We start from the raw sequence: 21,023 nt of genomic DNA, 5'->3' as shown, positions 1-21,023 counted from the left end.
CCGTTTAGGCTGTTTTTTTTTCGCGCCAAAACCACACAGTGTCGGTTATTGCTGCGTTTATTTCATTTCCAGCCAAAAACCGCTGAGGTACCGCCACATAGTGAGCGCTGAAGGTCAGCAGGGCTGCGGTTCAGGCGGTCGGGTACCGTCTAGTGTTACACAATGGGGTGAGCGCACTCCCGCGCCTCTCATCACAAGCTCACTTGACTCAGCACTTACTGGAAAGCGACACCATTTCTTGTTTGCCGTCGCCTCCCGCGTTTCCCCTCCAACTACTTCTAGCAGTAAAGACCCCAGTCCCACGGCTAGAGCTTCCTGTTGAATGCATTTTGTGAATGTAATAGAAGACTCAGGTCAATGTCTGACTGAAAGATGAGGTTTTAGGAAGCGAATCGTAAAAAAGAAATCCCTCCCGCCCGCGTCGGTGTTAGCGACGTGAAACATGAGACCGCGGCTGACGCTGAGCGGTGGGTGAGGCCGGGGCTGTCATGTGACGGCGCTGTGTGCTCGCAGTCAGTGTGACAGTGGTCTCTGAGGTGTGCGGGTCGGAGATGGAGCGGTACCTGCGCGGTGTGCTGATGTGCCTGCTCGGCTTAGGTAGGTAGCACGGGGGCGAGGAGGGTGCTCCGGGGCGGTTAGGCGCGGGCCCTGCGCCGCTCTCCTTGGAGGGGTAGCGCAGCTGATGCGAGCCGGCTGGAGACGAGGGGCTCAGGTGAAGTGTGGCGGTACATGAAGGTCACTGACTCTTCTAGTCGTGTCTGTATCCTAGAAATGTGGGTGATGCCCAATATGGCGGCCCTTACAGGGGGGGCCCCCGGCTTCCCCGGAGAGTGGTTTTCTAGAAGTAGGGAGAGTTACCACCATTACAGGGCCTCCCGCTATGTGGGTACCAGTAGTACAGGTATGGTAGCTCCGGGTAGGTCCTCCCAGGTAGGTATCCTTTATGCCAGAAGTCAGCAACATGTGCGTTTTGGGAGTTGAAGTTTCCCTGCGGCTGTAAGGCTACGTTCACACTAGTGTTTTACTGGATCCGGCAGGGCTCAGCACAAATGCTTCCGTTACTGATCATACAAACGTCTGCATCTGTTATGAACAGATCCGGTTGTATTATCTTTAGCACACCCAAGATGGAGCCGCATGAGCTCCATTGAAAGTTAATGGGGGACGGATCTGTTTTCTATTGTGTTGGCGAAAACTGATCTGTCCCCATTGACTTGCATTGGGGGTCATGACAGATCCGTCTTGCTCTGCATCCCAGGACGGAAAGCAAACTACATGTTGCGGTTTGTTCTCCGGTATGGGAACGCAACTAAACGGAACGGAATGCATTTTGGAGCGCTCCGTTCAGTTTTGAAGTGTTTTTTTTTTTTTCGGTATTCAGACCCTAAGATGGATCTTACCGGAAAACTAAAACGCTAGTGTGAAAGTAGCCTTATTCGAGTACTGCTATGTACTTGCTGTATGGCCCTGCTATAGAGCGTGGCCCTGCTGTGCGGAGACCAGTGGTGTCTGTTACAATGTATCAGTGATGGCGGTGTAGTTTATGATACAGGTAAGAGGGGGTCCCTTCGATTAGTTCCCAGCATTAGGGAGTAGCTGTAAAGATGATTTCCCTAGGTTTCCATAATTTGGGAGCAGGAAGGACCCCTTGTACCTGCGTTTAGGCACTTCGGTTGGGTCTAGGGCGCACATGGCTCCACAGCCAGAATGGGACGGGGAATACAAAGTCCATAGTTGTGCAGATGGGAAATGTTAAATACCACAGGACACCAGCACAGCATTGCTTGCAGAGCACAATTATAATTCTGGCCTTGTGCCCACAAGTGATGGGTAAGGTCCTGGTGGCGCAGACTTCTTCTCCCGGACTTCCTTCTTCCAGGCATCTCATTGAGCAGTATGGCTGCTGATTCCTGCGGCTTGTTGTGCTCGCCGCCTATAAGAGTTGTGTGAAGGGTGCAGCCCTTTAATGCCCATTTACTTGTCTTCATTATGAAGAGCGCCTTGTACGAGTCCCTATGCAGCAGCGAAGAAAACCCCTATGGGCAGGGACCTTCCACTGAGCACCGCAGCCACCCATGTATAGTGCCAGTTACAACCCTTTTAAAAGGAAACCCTGCCCAAATCAAAAGTTCTCCATTGGTAGCATATCACAGGGGATGCGGGAGCAATCTGAAGATCTAGATCACCCCTGACCGGAAGCAGACAGGAAGCCTGAAGTCCTCTATACAATGCTTTCAGAATGGCCTCTCACAAGCGTATTCTGGCAATGGATTAGGACTTCCACATGCATGTGCGCCGTGGCGGATGCAGAGCTATTCAACTTGAACGGGTCCGTGATCCATCCACACCATAAAAAAATGGAGCATGTTTTTTAGCTTTTTATTTAAAAAAATTGAAAACTAAAATTTTTAATTGGCATAAATATTCAGCTCCTTTGCTGTGAAAATTGAAATTTTTAGCTCTGGGGCCTCCCATATTATCTTGACCATCTTTATTAAGCTTCACCAAACTGGGGGGCTTAATAAGAGAGGTGACCAGGCACCTAACGGTCATTCTGGCTGAACTCCAAAGGTCCTATATGCAGATGGGAGAGATCTCCAGAAGATCAACCATCACCGCAGCACTCTACTACTCGGGGCTTTATGGCAGAGTGGTCAGAAAGAAGCCTCCTCAGTAAAAGACACACGGAAGCCCGCCTAGAGTTTGCAAAAAAAAAGCCTTAGGCCCCTTTCACAAGGGCGAGTTTTCCGTGCGGGTGCGATCCGTGCGGCGAACGTATGGCACCCGCACTAAATCCTGACCCATTCACTTATATGGGGCTGTGCACATAAGCGATGTTTTTAACGCATCACTTGTGCGTTCAGTTGAAATCGCAGCATGCTCTATATTGTCCGATTTCGACGTGACGCAGGCCCCATAGAAATGAATGGGGTGTGTGAAAATCGGATGGCATCCGCAAGCAAGTACGGATGCCATGCGATTTGCACGCACGGTTGCTAGGAGACAATCGGGATGGAGACCCGATCATTATTTTCCCTTATAACATGGTTATAAGGGAAAATAATAGCATTCTGAATACAGAATGCATAGCAAACCAGCGCTAGAGGGGTTAAAAAATAAATAAATAATAATTTAACTCACCTTAGTCCACTTGATCGCGAAGCTGGCATCTCCTTGTGTCTCCTCTGCGCTGAGCGGCTGAACAGGACCTGGGCTGAGCTGCTCCATTAAATATCGCTTAAGGACCTTCCATGACGTCACTCCGGTCATCACATGGTCTTTTACCATGGTGAATCACCATGGTAAAAGATCATGTGACGTACCATGTGATGACCGGAGTGACGTCATCGAAGGTCCTTAACCTGTATTTAATGGAGCAGCTCACCCCAGGTCCTGTTCAGCCGCTCAGCGCAGAGGAGATGCCATCTTCGCGATCAAGTGGACTAAGGTGAGTTAAATTATTTTTATTTATTTTTTAACCCCTCTAGTGCTGGTTTACTATGCATTCTGTATTCAGAATGCTATTATTTTCCCTTATAACCATGTTATAAGGGAAAATAATACAATCTTCAGAACATCAATCCCAAGCCGATTTTTCTCACGCGAGTGCAACGCATGACAATGTTTTGCACTCGCGCGGGAAAATCGCGCATTTTCCCGCAACGCACCCGGCTCTTATCCGGGCAAAAAAACTGACGCCCGTGTGAAAGAGGCCTTAGAAGACTCTGAGACTGTGAGAAACAAGATTGACCTTTTTAGCCTCAATTCTAAGTGTCCTGTCTGGAGGACCTGCCAGAACCATCCCCACCGTGCAGCACGGAGGTGGCAGCACCATGCTGAGGGCTGTATTTTAGCAACTGGTTAAAGCACAGAGATATTCTTAATGAAAACCTGATCCGGTGCTCTGGACCTCAGACTGGGCCGAAGGTTCACCTTCCAACAAGACAATTAGGCCTCTTTCACATGAGCGAGTTTTCCGCGTGGGTGCAATGCGTGACGTGAATGCATAGCACCCACACTGAATCCTGACCTATTCATTTCTATGAGTCTGTACACGTCTGTTCACCATTTCTATATTCAGGAAAATTCACAGCATGTTCTATAGTCTGCGTTTTATTACGCAGCCCTCTCCCCGTAGAAGTGAATGGAGCTTTAGTGAAAAACGCATTGCATCCGGAAGAAAGTGCGGCTGCAGTGCGTTTTTCACTGATGGTTGCTAGGAGACGTTGTTTGTAAACCTTCAGTTTTTTTATCACGCGTGTGAAAAACGCATCAAAACACATTGCATCCGCGTGGAAAAAACTGAACGCAATCGCAGACAAAACTGACTGAATTTGCTTGCAAAATGGTGCGAGTTTCACTGAACGCATCCGGAGCCAATCCGTCACACTCGTGTGAAAGAGGCCTTACCCTAAGGGTCCGAATACAAAATTTTTGTTTTTTCTTTTCAATATATTTGCAAAGATTTTGAACATTCTGATTTCGCTTTGAGATTATGGGGTCCGGTGTGCAGATGGATTGAGAAAAACTAGTTTTTTTTTTTATTTATTTTAATTTTAGTTAACGGACGCAACATAAAATTTGACGGCTTCTGAAAACCTTCCCGGTGCATGTTACATAAGAGGTCCAGAATGTTCCTACAGTAATGATAAAAGTTGCGCCATCTGGTCTGTGACGCCCATCGTATGACCGTAGTTTGTTGTGTAGCAGTACAGCCATTGAACTGAATGGGATTGCTGGCAAGGTTGCTGCGATCCCAGAATCTCAAATTCAAAACTTTTATGGATGATTTTATTTTTTATTTTTATTCTTGGGACACGCTATTTTGTTTAGTGGAAGAATGCTTGGCCATGTGTAGCCTCGGTAGGTCAGTGCTATAGTAGGATGTTGGGTTGTCCTGATGGATAATGTCAGCATACATGTGGAGGTACAGCTGATGGATCCAGTTCTGTAAAGTCATTAACATGCAGGTTTTGTTCCTGATGACACTTTTTTTGCCGTTGAGAAAACTAAATTTAGTGTACTTTCACACTTGCGTTGTTTGATTCCAGCAGGCAGTTCCGTTGCCTGAACTGCCTGCCTGATCAGGCAGACTGTATGCAAACGCATGTCATTTTTTTTCTGACTCATCAGGCATTTTTTAGACTGATCAGGATCCTGATCAGTCTGAAAAATGCCTGATCAGTCAGAAAAATGCATTGCAATACCGTATCCGTTTTTCTGGTGTCATCAGGCAAAACGGATCCGGTATTTTTTTTTTCTTCACATTTTTTAAAGGTCTGCGCATGTGCAGACCGGAATACCGGATCCGTCAATGTGGCCATTTGAATGCCGGATCCGGCACTAATACATTCCTATAGAAAGAAAATGCCGGTTCAGTCATTCTGGCAAGTGTTCAGTTTTTTGGGGGGCCGGAGATAAAACCGTAGCATGCTGCGGTATTATCTCCGTCCTGATCAGTCAAAAAGACTGAACTGAAGACATCCCGATGCATCCTGAACGGATTTCTCTCCATACAGAATGCATGGGGATAAAACTGATCAGTTCTTTTCCGGCATTGAGCCCTTAGGACGGAACTCTATGCCGGAAAAGAAAAACAAAAGTGTGAAAGAAGCCTTATCAGGAGATATCTAATGTGTTTTGCTATATTATTTTTTTCGTTTTGTTTTTCCCCAGCAGCCGCAAGACACGAGGTATGGTTGACCTTTCATACTGATCCTCCTGCACGTAATCTAATCTTTGCAGCAGCTCTTCGCTCTGGGAGGGCAGGGTCCAGATACTCTCTGTGGCCCCAATAAGGCCTGCAGGTTAAGGGCTCATGCACACGGCCATTGCCATTTTTTCACGCCTGCAAATTGCAGATCCGCAAAACACTGATACCGCCAGTGTGTTCTGCATTTTGCAGAACGGTATGTTGTCTTGCCCTCTTTAGAACTGTCCTATCCTTGTCAGCAAAATGGACAAAAATAAGACAGGTTCTGTGGCTCTGCTAAAAAAAAACAAAAAAAAACATGCGGATGGCACACTGTGTGCCATCTGCATCTTTTGTGGCCCCATTGAGATGAATGGGGCCGCATCTGATCCACACAAAATGCGGACCAACACCAAGGTCAAACATGTGGCATAAGATACAACAAGCAGACTCGAGCAAAACTGACGTCCAATATTCCCTCCGATGACTCTGCAGGAGGACGAGAGATTGCAGTGGCCTCGCTCCTCCCCATACAGTGGAGGTGATTGCTGCATGTAAATACACTGCCGAGCAGGCAGTTATCAGGGTGGAACAGTCCCTTCCTGATTGACAACTCCGTTGGCACTTCTAAATGCGCCTTAAGGGTTAACATTAATAGATGACCCTTTTGTTGTGCCCCTTCGCTGCATCTAAGCTGCCAAGACCCAGTTATAAAAACGGCCCCGCTGCATTACATCTCCTGGCATAGTGACAGAAAGGGTGCCAGATCCACCCTCCTTCTCCAGGCCCCGACATGTGGTTCATCTCTCCGGAGAGCAATGGTCCCACTGGTGGTACAACGCTCCTGATCTGTGGTGAACTCTATCATCTGATCGGAGGAGAAACATGCTTACTGGTCAGCGGCAGTACAATGACTATAAGGGTGGTGTTTGTGTTTTTTGTTTTAATAACCTTTTTATAGAGGTTTTCTGGGATTTTAAACAGACATGCTCATGTACCTCTTCCCCATCCCCTTTCTTTTTCAATTTGGATTCTCCTGACCCCTTTTCACCATGCAAATAAATCCCTCTGGTTTGTCTCCATCCTGTATGTAGCACTTTGTTGTATCCAACCAAACCCTAATGCCGCCCTCCTTTCTCTGCCACAATGCCAACACTGCCTGTAACAACGCCCAGCTAGTTCATAGCTCCTCCCACCCAGCTCATGACATAGACACTCCCCTCTCAGACACGCCCATGGACATAAAATCTCAGAAAATAAGAGATGGCTACATGGACATGTGACCGCAGAACAGAAGATGGGAGCGATAAAGGTAGAAGAACTACATTACAAAATTCCAGCCACCTTCATAAATAATTATTCTGTAAGATAGTGATGCAAACAAAAAAAAAACCTTTCAGACTACTTTCACACTGGCGTTTGGTGCGGATCTCCCAAGTGGACCCAGAAACGGCAGTGTGAAAGTGGCCTAAGCCGTATGGAGCCGAATAGTTGTGACTACTTCTATGTCTCCTGTGTGCTAATCCATGGTTGTCAATACAATAAAAATTAACATAGAAAACAATTCTGGGTTGAAATGAACTTGTCTTGCATGTCACCTCTGGTAGAGTTGGTTCCCACTGGAGCCAGTCTGAATTCAGCTTTCCTTTAGAGGTGGGCATAACATGTAACCTGTGCCGCTGTACACGGGCCCTGCATGGATGGGACCCAAAAATAATCCTGCTCTCTATTAAATCACATGTCCATGACCACCATATTGACATCACATTAGCAGTTGGAAATCAAGGAGCCCATATACAGTTCATACACAGGGGCGCTCTGTTATTGTATGCTACTGTGACATCACTCCTTTCAGGCCTCATGCACACAACCGTTTTTGTGGTCTACATCCGCACTGCATTTTTTTGTGGCTCAGGTGCGGACCCATTCACTTCAATGGGGCCACAAAAGATGCGGACAGCACTCCGTGTGCTGTCTTCATCCGTTGCACCGTTCCGTGGCCCCGCAAAAAAATATAGCATGTCCTATTCTTGTCCGTTTTGCGGAGAATCTGCATTTCTACAATGGGCTGCCCGTTTCGTTCCACAAATTGCGGAAGGCACACGGGCGGCTTCCGTTTTTTGCGGATCAGCGGTTTGCGGACCAAAAAAAGTCACGGCTGTGTGCCTCCAGGCCTCAGTCTGGTGGCTAGCTGTGACATCACAAGTGGGTTTCGTTTAGCTTAGCTGCTGTGATAAAACACATGAGTTTTAGTTAAGCTGCTGTGACATCACAGTTGGGTTTTAAGTCAGGCTAGTTGCTGTGACATCGCATTGAGTTTTATGTAGGTAAGCTGCTGCCTGTGACATCACAACGGTTTCAGTCAAAGAAGTTACTGTGACATCACAAATGGGGTTAGTCAGTTAAATGGCTGTAAGCCTCTGACATCTCAGGTGGGTTGGAGAGGTAAACTCCTGTGACATCACATGACTTTGTGATGTCACAAGTGGTGTTGGGTAAGCTATGACCTCAAGTGTCTTCATCAGTTTGCTGCTGTGATTAACCACCTCAGCCCCGCTAGCTTAAACCCCCTTAATGACCAGGCCACTTTTTACACTTCTGCACTACACTACTTTCACTGTTTATCGCTCGGTCATGCAACTTACCACCCAAATGAATTTTACCTCCTTTTCTTCTCACTAATAGAGCTTTCATTTGGTGGTATTTCATTGCTGCTGACATTTTTACTTTTTTTTTGTTATTAATCGAAATGTACCAAAATTTTTGCAAAAAAATGACATTTTTCACTTTCAGTTGTAATTTTTTTTATTTTTTTTAAAACGACATCTATATATAAATTTTTCTCTAAATTTATTGTTCTACATGTCTTTGATAAAAAAAAATGTTTGGGTAAAAGTTTTAGCGTTTACAAACTATGGTACAAAAATGTGAATTTCCGCTTTTTGAAGCAGCTGACTTTCTGAGCACCTGTCATGTTTCCTGAGGTTCTACAATGCCCAGACAGTAGAAACCCCCCACAAATGACTCCATTTCGGAAAGTATACACCTTAAGGTATTCGCTGATGGGCATAGTGAGTTCATAGAACTTTTTTATTTTTTTGTCACAAGTTAGCGGAAAATGATGACTTTTTTTCTTTTTTTTTTTTTCTTTACAAAGTCTCATATTCCATTAACGTGTAACAAAAAAAAAAACTTTCATGAAATATCTTGGGGTGTCTTCTTTCCAAAATGGGGTCACTTGTGGGGTAGTTATACTGCCCTGGCATTTTAGGGGCCCTAATGTATGAGAAGTAATTTGAAATCAAAATGTGTAAAAAAAAAAATGCCCTGTGAAATCCTAAAGGTGCTGTTTGGAATGTGGGCCCCTTTGCCCACCTAGGCTGCAAAAAAGTGTCACACATGTGGTATCGCCGGAAGAAGTAGGGCAATGTGTTTTGGGGTGTATTTTTACATATACCCATGCTGGGTGAGAGAAATATCTCTAAAAGTCAACTTTTCCCATTTTTGTCATCAGTTGTCATTATAGAGAGATATTTCTCTCACCCAGCATGGGTATATGTAAAAGGACACCCCAAAACACATTGCACGCAGCCTAGATGCGCAAAGGGGCCCAAATTCCTTTTAGGAGGGCATTTTTAGACATTTGGATCCCAGACTTCTTCTCACGCTTTAGGGCCCCTAAAATGCCTGGGCGCTGTGTGTGTGTGTGTATATATGTATATGTGTATATATATATATATATATATATATATATATATATATATATATATTTTATTTATTTTTTTCCTCAGTCTCCCTTTCCGCTAACTTGGGACAAAAAGTTCAATCCTTCATGGATTCAATATGCCCCTCAGCGAAAACCTTGGGGTGTCTTCTTTCCGAAATGGGGTCACATGTGGGGTATTTATACTGCCCTGGCATTTTAGGGGCCCTAAAGTGTGAGAAGAAGTCTGGAATATAAATGTCTGTCTAAAAAATTTTACGCATTTGGATTCCGTGAGGGGTATGATGAGTTCATGTGAGATTTTATTTTTTGACACAAGTTAGTGGAATATGAGACTTTGTTATTTTTTTTCTTATTTTTTTTTTGTTTTTTCTTACAATTTCCACTAACTTGTGCCAAAAAAATGTCTAAATGGAGCCTGACAGGGGGGTGATCACCACCCTGTCATTGATCACCCCCCTGTAAGGCTCCATTCAGACGTCGTATGTGTTTTGCGGATCCGCGGTGTCCGTGTTTTGCGGATCCACGAATCCGCAAAACGCATACGGACGTCTGAATGGAGCCTTATGTGTTTTGCGGATCCACGTTGTCCGTGTTTTGTGGATCCGTAAAACACATACGGACGTCTGAATGGAGCCTTACAAGGGGGTGATCAATGACACGGGGTGATCAGGGAGTCTATATGGGGTGATCACCCCCTGTAAGGCTCCATTCAGACGTCCGTATGTGTTTTGCGGATCCGATCCGTAAAACACATACGGACGTCTGAATGGAGCCTTACAGGGGGGTCAACAATGACAGGGGGGTGATCAGGGGTTAATAAGTGACAGGGGGGGAGTGTAGTGTAGTGTGGTGCTTGGTGCTACTTTTTACAGAGCTGCCGGTGTCCTCTGGTCGATCCAAGCAAAAGGGACCACCAGAGGACCAGGTAGCAGGTATATTAGACGCTGTTATCAAAACAGCGTCTAATATACCTGTTAGGGGTTAAAAAAAATCGCATCTACAGCCTGCCAGCGAACGATCGCCGCTGGCAGGCTGGAGATCCACTCGCTTACCTGCCGATCCTGTGAACGCGCGCGCCTCGCGAGATGACGCGTAGATGCGTGACTCTGCCTGAGACAGCCGCCTCCGAACCGCGATCCTGCGTTAGGCGGTCCGGAGGCGGTTAAGTCCGTGGTTCTTATTGCTAAAGAACATTGTGCAGCGTTAAAAGGGTTGTTCGGTTTCGGGGGTAAAAATGAGAAATGCTCAGGGCGTGCCAGAAATGAAAATAAATGAGACCGTTAATTACCTAGCAAATCCCGCAGCAATCAGTGGCCTTAGCAGTGTGCCTAAAGTCTGAGGCCTCTATCACACGAGCGTCCGGGATTTGCTCTGGGTGTGCCGCGTGTGCATTGCTGGAAACCTGTGCGAGTGCGCACGCAATGGCAGTCAGTTTTGACAGCGATTGCGTTGTTCAGTTTTTATTGCGTGGGTGCCCTGTGGTACCCAGACCCGAACCCAGACTTCTTCACTGAAGTTCGGGTTTGGGTTAGGTGTTCTGTAGATTTTATTATTTTCCCTTATAACATTCTTAATACAGAATGCTTACTAAAATGTGGCTTGAGGGGTTAAAAAAAAAAACTAAAAAATAACTTGCCTCATCCTGTTGTTCGCGCAGCAGGCATCGTTGTCCTTCTTTTAGGACCTGCAAAAGGACCTTTGACGTAAACGCACTCACCACGTGGTGACCACAGCTTTTATCTATAGCCATGTCGGTGGACTGATTCCTGCTCTGGGTTACAGCTCATCATGCCGTGGATCAGCCCCATACTATAGGGCTAATCCACATGTGGCTACCCCACTGAGGATTAACTGCAAAATTTCTGTGGTTCTATTTATCCTCCCTAGGCCTGCTTTTTGCAACTTTTTAAACGCCATTGCGCCTAACTCTGGATGCAAGTGGTGTTGCTACTCCAAAAACGGGGCATGGCCTGCTGATTGAAGATATGTTTGCTATTTTCACGCATCCCCATTCATTTCTATAGGACCTGCGTTGTGTGAAAAACGCACTATATTGAACATACAACACACAAGTGATGCGTGAAAAACATCGCTCATCTGCACAGCCCCATTGAAATGAATGGGTCAGGATTCAGTGTGGGTGCAATGCATTCACGTCACGCCCTGCACCCGTGCGGTGGGAAAGGGGCCTAAAAATGTTTGCCTGCAACGAGGACGTGTTGTCAACCTGACGTCACTGCTGCGCCCAGGTCAACAGAACCCAGCGATGTATAATACAACCGGATCTATTCTGAAGGGATGCAACGGTTTGTTTCATTAGGACGGAAGCCTTTTTGCTGTGATTTTCGAGATCCCCTGGTGGATCTCAAAACCATATCGCAGTAACGCTCCTGCACCAGTGCGGTCAGCCTATGCATACTGGGCCTCTTCTGTAAAAGGCCTGCCTCTATAGAAAATGTTCCAGAAATCCTGTGAGGTTACACTGTATACCAGGAGGTTCCCTGATAACGCCGACCTTTCATCTTCATTATAAGGAGCAGATTTCTGGGAACAAGGTGAACAGGAGGTACGCTGCTGTGTAGGGGGCGGCTGGAGCCAAGATTTCATGTAACCTAATGCCCATTGATGGGGATGATTGGAAGTGCCAGGAGCCCTGTGTATAGACTCCATAGTTAATACTGTATCAACAATGCAATAGGGGAATATTCACATGTTGCAGGGCTTTTTGTGATTTTTGGGAAACTTTGCAGCATATGGTGAATAGACCAATAGCTAATGTGAAGGCGCAGAAGGACGTACGCAGCTTATGAGTCTGGGCTTAGTGAAGAGTGACCCTGAGACACATCATCCAAAACCTGCCAAAGTGTGGTCGACCAGCGCAATAATGTACCGTAAACTTCCGATCCTTGTGTAACATCTGGTTGGTCCTTCATATGCAACATATATGGGGCATTTTTTAGTGATTCTCCGTAATATTCTTACCTTATAAAATAGTCTTGGTGCGGGTTCTGTTAAAGCCACGATTTTCAGCACACGTGAGCTGAACATGTGTCCTTTATCTGCACACGGCTCCACTTAGATTACAGAAGCCGTGTAAGCGGGAGGTTGGGTTTGGCCAAGATAATGGAGGGGCAGTGATTGTCGCTGGTGGTCCGGAGCATGTGATGAGACGAGTGACTACTTTAGGAATGTGCCTGATATCAGTACAAACCCCAGGGGACATGATGTCCATTCACCCAACTCGCAGTAGTTTCATGCTCTAAAGTCTGATTGAAGCCTAGATGAATAGAGAAGGTATTTATCCTCCCTACGCCTGCTTTTTGCAACTTTTTAAACGCCATTGCGCCTAACTCTAGATGCAAGTGGTGTGTCTACTCCAAAAACGGGGCATGGTGAGGTGTGGGGAGGCCTTTGGCCCTGGCACATTTATCTTGCTTTACGCCAGTTTTCTGGCATAAATAAAGAGTGAAATCTAGATTTCGGTTTAGACTTAGGAACAGATAGAATATGAAGATGCCCCCAATTTATGACTAGGCCTGGACCTTGCCTTAGCTTAAGCGCATCTTTTGGTGGTGCGGGGGATATCTCTGATCTTTGATAACCCCCCCCCCCTTCCCCATAGTGTTGAGGTTTATAATGTGCTTTGCATCCCGCAGCACATGGAGTCCTGTGCCGGCTCTGCCGTGTACATGAGGCTTAGTGGTGTGATATGCCCCAGTATTAGGCTACTTTCACACTAGCGTTCGAGCGGATCCGTTCTGAACGGATCCGCTCATATTAATGCAGACGGTGGCTCCGTTCAGAACGGATCCGTCTGCATTGTATTGTCAAAAAATGTCTAAGTGTGAAATTAGCCTGAACGGATCCGTCCAGACTTTTACATTGAAAGTCAATGGGGGACGGATCCGTTTGAAGATTGAGCCATAGTGTGTCATCTTCAAACGGATCCGTCCCCATTGACTTGCATTGTAAGTCTGGACGGATCCGCACGGCCAGGCGGACACCCGAACGCTGCAAGCAGCGTTCAGGTGTCCGCCTGCTGAGCGGAGCGGAGGCCAAACGCTGCCAGACTGATGCATTCTGAGCGGATCCGCGTCCACTCAGAATGCATTGGGGCTGGACGGAAGCGTTCGGGTTCGCTTGTGAGCCCCTTCAAACGGAGCTCACAAGCGGACAGCCGAACGCTAGTGTGAAAGTAGCCTTACTGAGCTAGAAAGAAATGTGTCTGAAGGATAAGAATTGCAGTGTAAGGATCCGGCACCAGCTGCGTCACACGGAGAATGCCAAATAAATGGGGTACAACACATGGATGCCAGTTCTTTGGCGCACATCACACCAGAATACTGATGCATCTACTGTAGCATGGTACATCTCTCCCACTGTGTAAATGGGGAAGGGGAGCATGACATGTGTCAGATGGCCATTCAAATAGCAGATGCTCATAACCGACACCATTCATGACCTAAATGAGCGTGAAACAAGGTAACTGGTAGCCATGGAAACATATTAAACATTTTGGTATCTGATGCCACTCTGTAGATATCATGGCTGCTCCTACACTGGGCTCCCCTTGTACCCATAATGATCATACCACAGCTTGCCACCAAAGTCAGTCTATTGCCATATATACAGTCCTAACCATAAAATCCTGCAGTTCTCACACTGACCACGAAGAATAATTGGCGTCACTTCTTTCTGTAGAGATCACTTTACTGCAGTTATCTGCTTATCTATACCCAGAGGTGATATAATTGCAGGCATGATTAGAATTAAAGGATCCACCATTCACAGTAGGCGATTGTCCAAGCTTATCTATTCTTCCCTCTGCACAGGGCACACAGCATGCCTAGAAAACTCTCCCATAGAAGTCAGAGGTCCCCTCCAGACTATTGTCTGTGGCCCATGGGGCTGCCGTAAAGCAATTTTCTTAGTGCTGTTAAGAACTGCTCAGGCGAGATGGCTGCCCCATAATAATGTACAGAAAATAGCATTTTGGTGACACATTTCCTTTAGTCCACTTATATTCCCTCTGGTGTGGATGATGTAGATTTACAATCTGCATAACCGAGAAAAAAAAATGACGTGTCGCTTGTTGATGCAGAATCTGCAAATTTTGCAGTGAATCCTCAGTGGGGTAGCCACGTGTGGATTAGCCCTATAGTATGGGGCTGATCCACGGCATGACGAGCTGTAACCCAGACCAGGAATCAGTCCACCGACATGGCTATAGATGATAAAAGCTGTGGTTATTGCAGACCTCGGTAGTTGTACAGTGTTCTAGGATGGTTGTCCACACAGGAGCACTCTATAGTAACGCCTGCGCAGAAGGGAGAACACGTGAGGGACTTTGCTCCAGTGCAGTCATCCTGTAGCTGATTGTGGTTATGGCACGTCTCATGTTACTGATGAGGTTTCTTCTCTTCACCAGGGCTCATGACGGAAGCATTTGAAGTGGAGATAAAAAATGGATCCAATACCTGTATATACGCCAGCATGAATGTCAACTTCACAATACAATATGAAACTAACAGTAGCAAATCTGTAAGTCTAAGACCTTGTGAGATCCTTTTAACATATCTATATTATAGCATATAATATTGTGGTATTTGATAACAGAAATCAATCTAAAATGTATATATCCCCATATGCTGGGTCCCTCACAGTGAATATACTTACTCCGCTCCCTGCGCCGGTCCTGGTCCCTGCACCGCTGTGCGTGGATGAAAACATCTGGGGGCGCAGATGGAGGATGAGCCTCCCTAGCGTCTGCCATTGGCTGCTCCGCCCCCAACACCAGACGTTTTCATCCGCGCACAAGGAGCAGGGTAAGTATATTCACTGTGAGGGGCCCGGCATATGGGGGACATTTTTATAGTATTGGATTAATCCCTTTAAAGGGGTTGTGCCATCTGGTCAGATAGTGAATGAGACAGCAATGTGCACACACAACATACTCTCCTTTCATTTCCCTGAGCGCTTGGGAAACAAAAAAGCCAGGCAAGCGAGTCCGTGAGAAATAGAGAGTGCACTGTGCAAGCGCAGCCATCGCTCCATTCACCTCTGTAGGATTGCTGGACATAGCAGAGCCAGCGATCAGCTATTTTCAAAACTCCCACAGAAACTAAACGTCTGCTCTACACTCATTTCAGGGGGTTCCGTTTTGGGGCCAACACCCATGTGACATTGGTGGCATATCCTAGTGATATGCCACCAATATCTCGCATGAGGCAACCTCTTTAAAGAGGACCTTTCACCACTCCTGACTGAGGTGTTGATAGTTTCATGCATTCCCCATGTAATAACAATTCTGGAGCACCTAGTCTTATGACTGTACCTTATGCTGTTCCTTTTATTATTTCTACTAGAAGTTTTAAATTGCTAGCAGTCTGCAGTAAGGGTACAGAGGGGAGGTAACCAGTTGGGGTGTGCACCTGCACAGACTTGCTCTACCCAGTCATTGCTGACATTGTCAGACTGTGCAGGTACACCCTCAAAGTACCACCCCTCTGTACTCTTACTGCAGACTGCTAGCAATTAATTCATAACTTCTAGCAGGAATAATAAAGGAATGGCACAGCATACAGACATAAGAATTGATGCTCCAGACTTATTACATGGGGAATGCATGAATCTGTTAAACGGGCATGTCAGGAGAGGTGACCGGTCCTCTTTAGTGGTTGGTGATAGGGCGCTGCTGGACTCATTGGACACAGAACCTTTTTTAGCAAGTATTTGTTATAAATTATTATTTTTCCCTCTTGCTAAACAGTGCATGTTATTGTCCTGAAAGTATAGCACTTGGTTTCTTTATTTGGTTTCCTGACTTTGCTTTTTCTGAAAATGTAAGGCCTTTTTCACATGGGTGTTGCGGGAAAATGTGTGGGTGTGTTGCGGGAACGCGCACAATTTTTCCGCACGAGTGCAAAACATTGTAATGCGTTTTTCACTCGCGTGAGAAAAATTGTGCATGTTTGGTAAGTTCGGGCTTGGGATCGGTGTTCTGTAGATTGTATGTATTATTTTCCCTTATAACATGGTTATAAGGGAAAATAATACATTCTGAATACAGAATGCATAGTAAAATAGCGCTGGAGGGGTTAAAAAAAAATATTATAATAATAATTTAACTCGCATTAGTCCACTTGATCGCGAAGCCGGCATCTCCTTCTGTCTTCATCTTAGCTTTGTGGAGGAACAGGACCTGTGGTGATGTCACTCCAGTCATCACATGATCTTTTACCATGGTGATGGATCATGTGATGACCAGAGTGTTGTCACCACAGGTCCTGTTCCTCCACACAGCTAAGATGAAGACAGAAGGAGATGCCGGCTTCGCGATCAAGTGGACTAAGGCGAGTTAAATTTATATATATCTATATCTAGCGCTATTTTACTATGCATTCTGTATTCAGAATGCTATTTTCCCTTATAACCATGTTATAAGGGAAAAAAATAATGATCAGGTCTCCATCCCGATCGTCACCTAGCAACCGTGCGTGAAAATGGCACCGCATCCGCACTTGCTTGCGGATGCTTGCAATTTTCACGCAACCCCATTCATTTCTATGGGGCCAGCTCATGTGAACAGCTGCATAGAAATGAATGGGTCGGGATTCAGTGCGGGTGCAATGCGTTCAACTCGCGCATCGCATCCGCGTGGAATACTCGCCCATGTGAAAGGGGCCTAAAATTTGAGCTCTGTCTTCAAGATCTTGGTTTCAACACCAAACGTTGATCTTGTGTGCTGCCGCTTTTATTGTTTTTTTTTTTTCGGAGGTAAACCTATGAAAAATGTTTAGGGCACCCAGTAAGCAGAGGACAATACTTGCGTATGCCCTCCTGGTGATTGTGTTGTGCCCAGTGTTTATCAGTTCAGCAGTTAAATACGCATGTGACATCTGCAGTGAGATTGTGAGATGCTGTAAGGCTACTTTCACATCTGCGTTTTTGCTGGATCCGGTTGTCTTATCTCTAAAATAGCCATAACGAATCCATCTCTAAAACCATTGTAAGTCAATGGGGGACGGCTCCATTTTCTTTTGTTTAAGAGAAAGCGGATCTGTCTCCATTGACTTACATTGTGAGTCATGATGGATCTATCTTGCTCTGCATCCCAGGATGCACTCAAAAGCGTTGTTTGCAGCGCTTTTGTGAGTCATGGGAACGCAGTTGAGCAGAATGCATTTTGGTGCACTCTGTTCCCCTCAGTTCAGTTTTGTCCCCATTGACAATGAATGGGGACAAAACTGAAGTGTTCCTCCGCTAATGAGACCCTATGACGGATCTCAATAACGAAAAGCGCAGATGTGAAAGTAGCCTAAGGTCTTTGGCTGTTGCTGCACTGGTGGTGGTGGTGTCAGCTGTGGACAGTGGTCTCCTATCTTGGCACAGGAGGCATGCACACCTGCAACAATAGCAGGAAATCGGGAGACTACCATGACGTCTGCCCGTGGACATTTGCGTGGGTGATAGAAATTCTCCTTAATCAACGACTGAGTACTAGACCTGTGACCACTTCCTGAATGTTTCTTCTTTCCCGTAGATCAATGCAACCTTGGTTGTACCTGATAAAGTGACCACGGATGGCAGCACTTGTGGTGGCAAAGAGGTAGCTCCTTTATTGGTGGTTAACTTTGGGAGCAACCATTCCCTACGTTTGAACTTCACCAGTGATGGTACTGTGTACCGTGTCGATGTGATCGTCTTCACCTACAATACTAATGACAGCGAACACTTTCAGGATGCCAAAACTAAAGGTAATGAATTGGCTGACGCCATTACAAATGTGTTCTTCACAGGTACCTGCTGACTCTGGTTTCCATTCATCTAGCACATGTGCCCCCTAGTGGCAGATTGTTTTCCTCTAGTACTGCTCATGTCATTCAGTGAGAACCTTAAATGTTTTCTTGTCCTCACATAACCAAGAAGTAATTCTTCCTTTAAAATGTCTGAGAGGAACATGGCAAATCTATGAGAACGGATGGATGGACAGGCCGTGCCGCAGTATAGAAACTTACACCTGAACCTTATATACAGAGATTACTAGGGCTCCTTCTACACAGGATGATTGAGGAACCAAAAACGCTTCAATCGTCCTAAAAACAAGCAAATGCTGATCGTTTGTCGAATGATCACATTTTATGTGGGACCAAAAATCTGCGTTTGTCGGCAGCACATCACCCCACAGAAACAGAATGTGCTGAATGAGGGATGACAATTGTGATAAATGGTATCAGGCCAAGTGGAAATATAGACAATCGCCGATCAACAGGTCTATTGTTCATCAGCGCTCATTCGGGGCTGAAGTTAATGTGTGTATTAGGACCCTAAATTAGTCTTGTCCTCCTTTTTATTTCTGGATGGATATCTTCCTGCTCCGCTTTTCATTCTGTTAGCATGTATGCTCTCTAGTGGCAGATTTGTCAGTCTGCCAGTCTTTCAAAATGCATAATCCGTAAGTGATGGCGGCTGATGACTTCATTTTGTTCCAGGGCTCTTCAGTACTTTCAAGTCTGTGGATATAGCCATACCAGTGAATGCAACCTACGTATGTCTAAATGAAGCGGTAGTGGTAACAGAAAATGTCGTGCAAGTCTACCAGAATGTTTCCCTGCTGGCGTTCTCACAGGATAAGCCATTTACAAAAGGTAAGTGGATGGACAGAAATGAAGTAGTTCAACTCACCCGATGATTCTGACTACTCTTTATTTGGCAAAGACAGACATAAAACAGCCGGCTGATACAAGAGCAGGATAATGTGGCAACTATTTGGAGTGGCTCCATGCCTCCTTGTGCTTATATCATAAGCTGGGCACTACTTACACTTCCTGTGTCATGACTGGAAATAAAGAGGACCAATATGGAAATATATCTGAAAGCACAAAGTAAAAATCAATGGATCCAAAGTGCATAACAATAATCATGCACATACCTACAATTTTTTTTTTACCAATTAGTCTACATGCACACAACAGACATGTGATGGACGTGTTTTTTTTATTCCACTGCCATGTGCATGTAGCCTTACTTTGTTTTTCTACCCAGCATGACTATGTTCGTGATGCTTTTGTTTTATGTCTGACCTGCTCACAGCATTATGCGCATGTGCTGGCATCATGTTGCTCTGGCAGCACTCACAGGACTTGTACACAAGGAGGGGACATACCTGGACACGTGCGGTATGCTGTGTGCAGTTGATGGGCCATCCACTTTCACCCTGAAGCATGGGGCGTGCACGGTTTACATTGTGCCAATGTGAGCGTAGTTTACATGCCTTGATATGCGCATTACAAAATACACGGATGGCCATGCACTTGAATAGATTACATAAACACCTTTGGGTGCAACTAACAAGCGCAGTGCAGTCCAGGGTCTTATCAATAGGGGATTGATATTTAGCAATTTCATATCAGTGAGCATGCAATCTCATATGTTGTACACATGTCTGTAGGTTGTTATGTACTTTGGGTCAATTTATTTTCACTTTATGCTTTCCGATGCACTTCCTGTGTCATGATTGTGACATCGCTCCGTATGGCTGTGTGTATTATTTTTCTTTTTTTTCCCAAGGGAAAAAACGCAGTGTCTTTATTCACACATGTGACACAAAAATAGGCAAGGTTTCAATCCCCTTCCGGGATCCTTCTCAAGCCAAGGCACTTGTAGCTGTGGCATTGTTCTCAGTTTATACCACAGCTACAGTATGTTGCCTTGGTATCACCAGGAATAACGCACAACTCTTGCAGATATAACATAAAATACACCTTTTACTTAAATACGGTGTACTACAACATATACAAATACTTTCAATATCCTGGTCATATCAGTATACATGTCCATGTAACTGGACTATAATCTAATATAGACAAGATACTTGGCTTAGAATGTAAGGTGGTCCCACTTCCTCCATCTAAGACCTCACAGGAAGTTGGTCTGCCCCAGTGGCTAGGTATAGTAACACTTGCCTCCCCAATTCATTGCCCCCCCCCCCCCCCTGCTGCCACAAAAACCACCAACCAAAATGGGACTAAATAATTTTAATAAAAATGACAATTATTAACACTATGCCACCAACTATTATTAACCACCTCCCGACCGCTGTACGCGTATATGCGTCCGGGAGGTGGTTGCTTTACTCCTCCTGGACGCATATACGCGTCTTCTCACGAGACGCGAGATTTCCTGTGAACGCGCACAGGCGCGCGCGCTCACAGGAACAGAAGGTAAGCGAGTGGATCTCCAGCCTGCCAGCGGCGATCCGAATTTTTTAACCCCTAACAGGTATATTAGACGCTGTTTCTCGTGCTTTTTTCCATTGGGGGACACAGACCATGGGTATAGCTTAGAGGTATTAGTAGGAGGGACACTATGCAAATGAAAGAGCTCCTCCTCCTCGGGCTATACCCCCAGACTCCACCAGGAGGAACTCAGTCTTTGCTTAGTGTCTGGTGAAGGAGGTTGACACTCTCTGATTCTACTCCTTTTTGTTATTTTTATTCTAGATGGGGACACAGGTCGGCATGGCGCCTTCCTGGTCCTCCGTGGAGTGCCCGCCGCCGTCTTTGGGACGTTGCCTGGCTGCCTCCATTTCCCCCCAAGAAGATA

At 45.7% G+C, this 21,023-nt stretch overlaps 1 protein-coding gene across 3 annotated transcripts in view; it reads left to right on the top strand.

Moving 5' to 3' along the window:
• The first annotated feature begins 459 nt into the window (after positions 1–459).
• The window catches only part of LAMP2 (lysosomal associated membrane protein 2), a 65,566-nt gene continuing 45,002 nt past the window's right edge, over positions 460–21,023 (top strand). For all 3 annotated transcript variants that reach the window (XM_044305383.1, XM_044305385.1, XM_044305384.1), the window contains exons 1-4: positions 460–597; positions 14,848–14,960; positions 17,962–18,175; positions 18,911–19,066. In XM_044305383.1, the coding sequence (XP_044161318.1) occupies positions 552–597; positions 14,848–14,960; positions 17,962–18,175; positions 18,911–19,066 (529 nt within the window). In that variant the 5' untranslated portion in view covers positions 460–551. The remainder of the gene's footprint in view (positions 598–14,847; positions 14,961–17,961; positions 18,176–18,910; positions 19,067–21,023) is intronic.

The sequence above is a fragment of the Bufo gargarizans genome, chromosome 9 (genome assembly GCF_014858855.1).
Source record: "Bufo gargarizans isolate SCDJY-AF-19 chromosome 9, ASM1485885v1, whole genome shotgun sequence".
In the NCBI taxonomy this organism is placed as follows: domain Eukaryota; kingdom Metazoa; phylum Chordata; class Amphibia; order Anura; family Bufonidae; genus Bufo; species Bufo gargarizans.
Note: the sequence above shows the minus strand (reverse complement) of the source record. Positions and strands in the feature narration are given on the sequence as shown.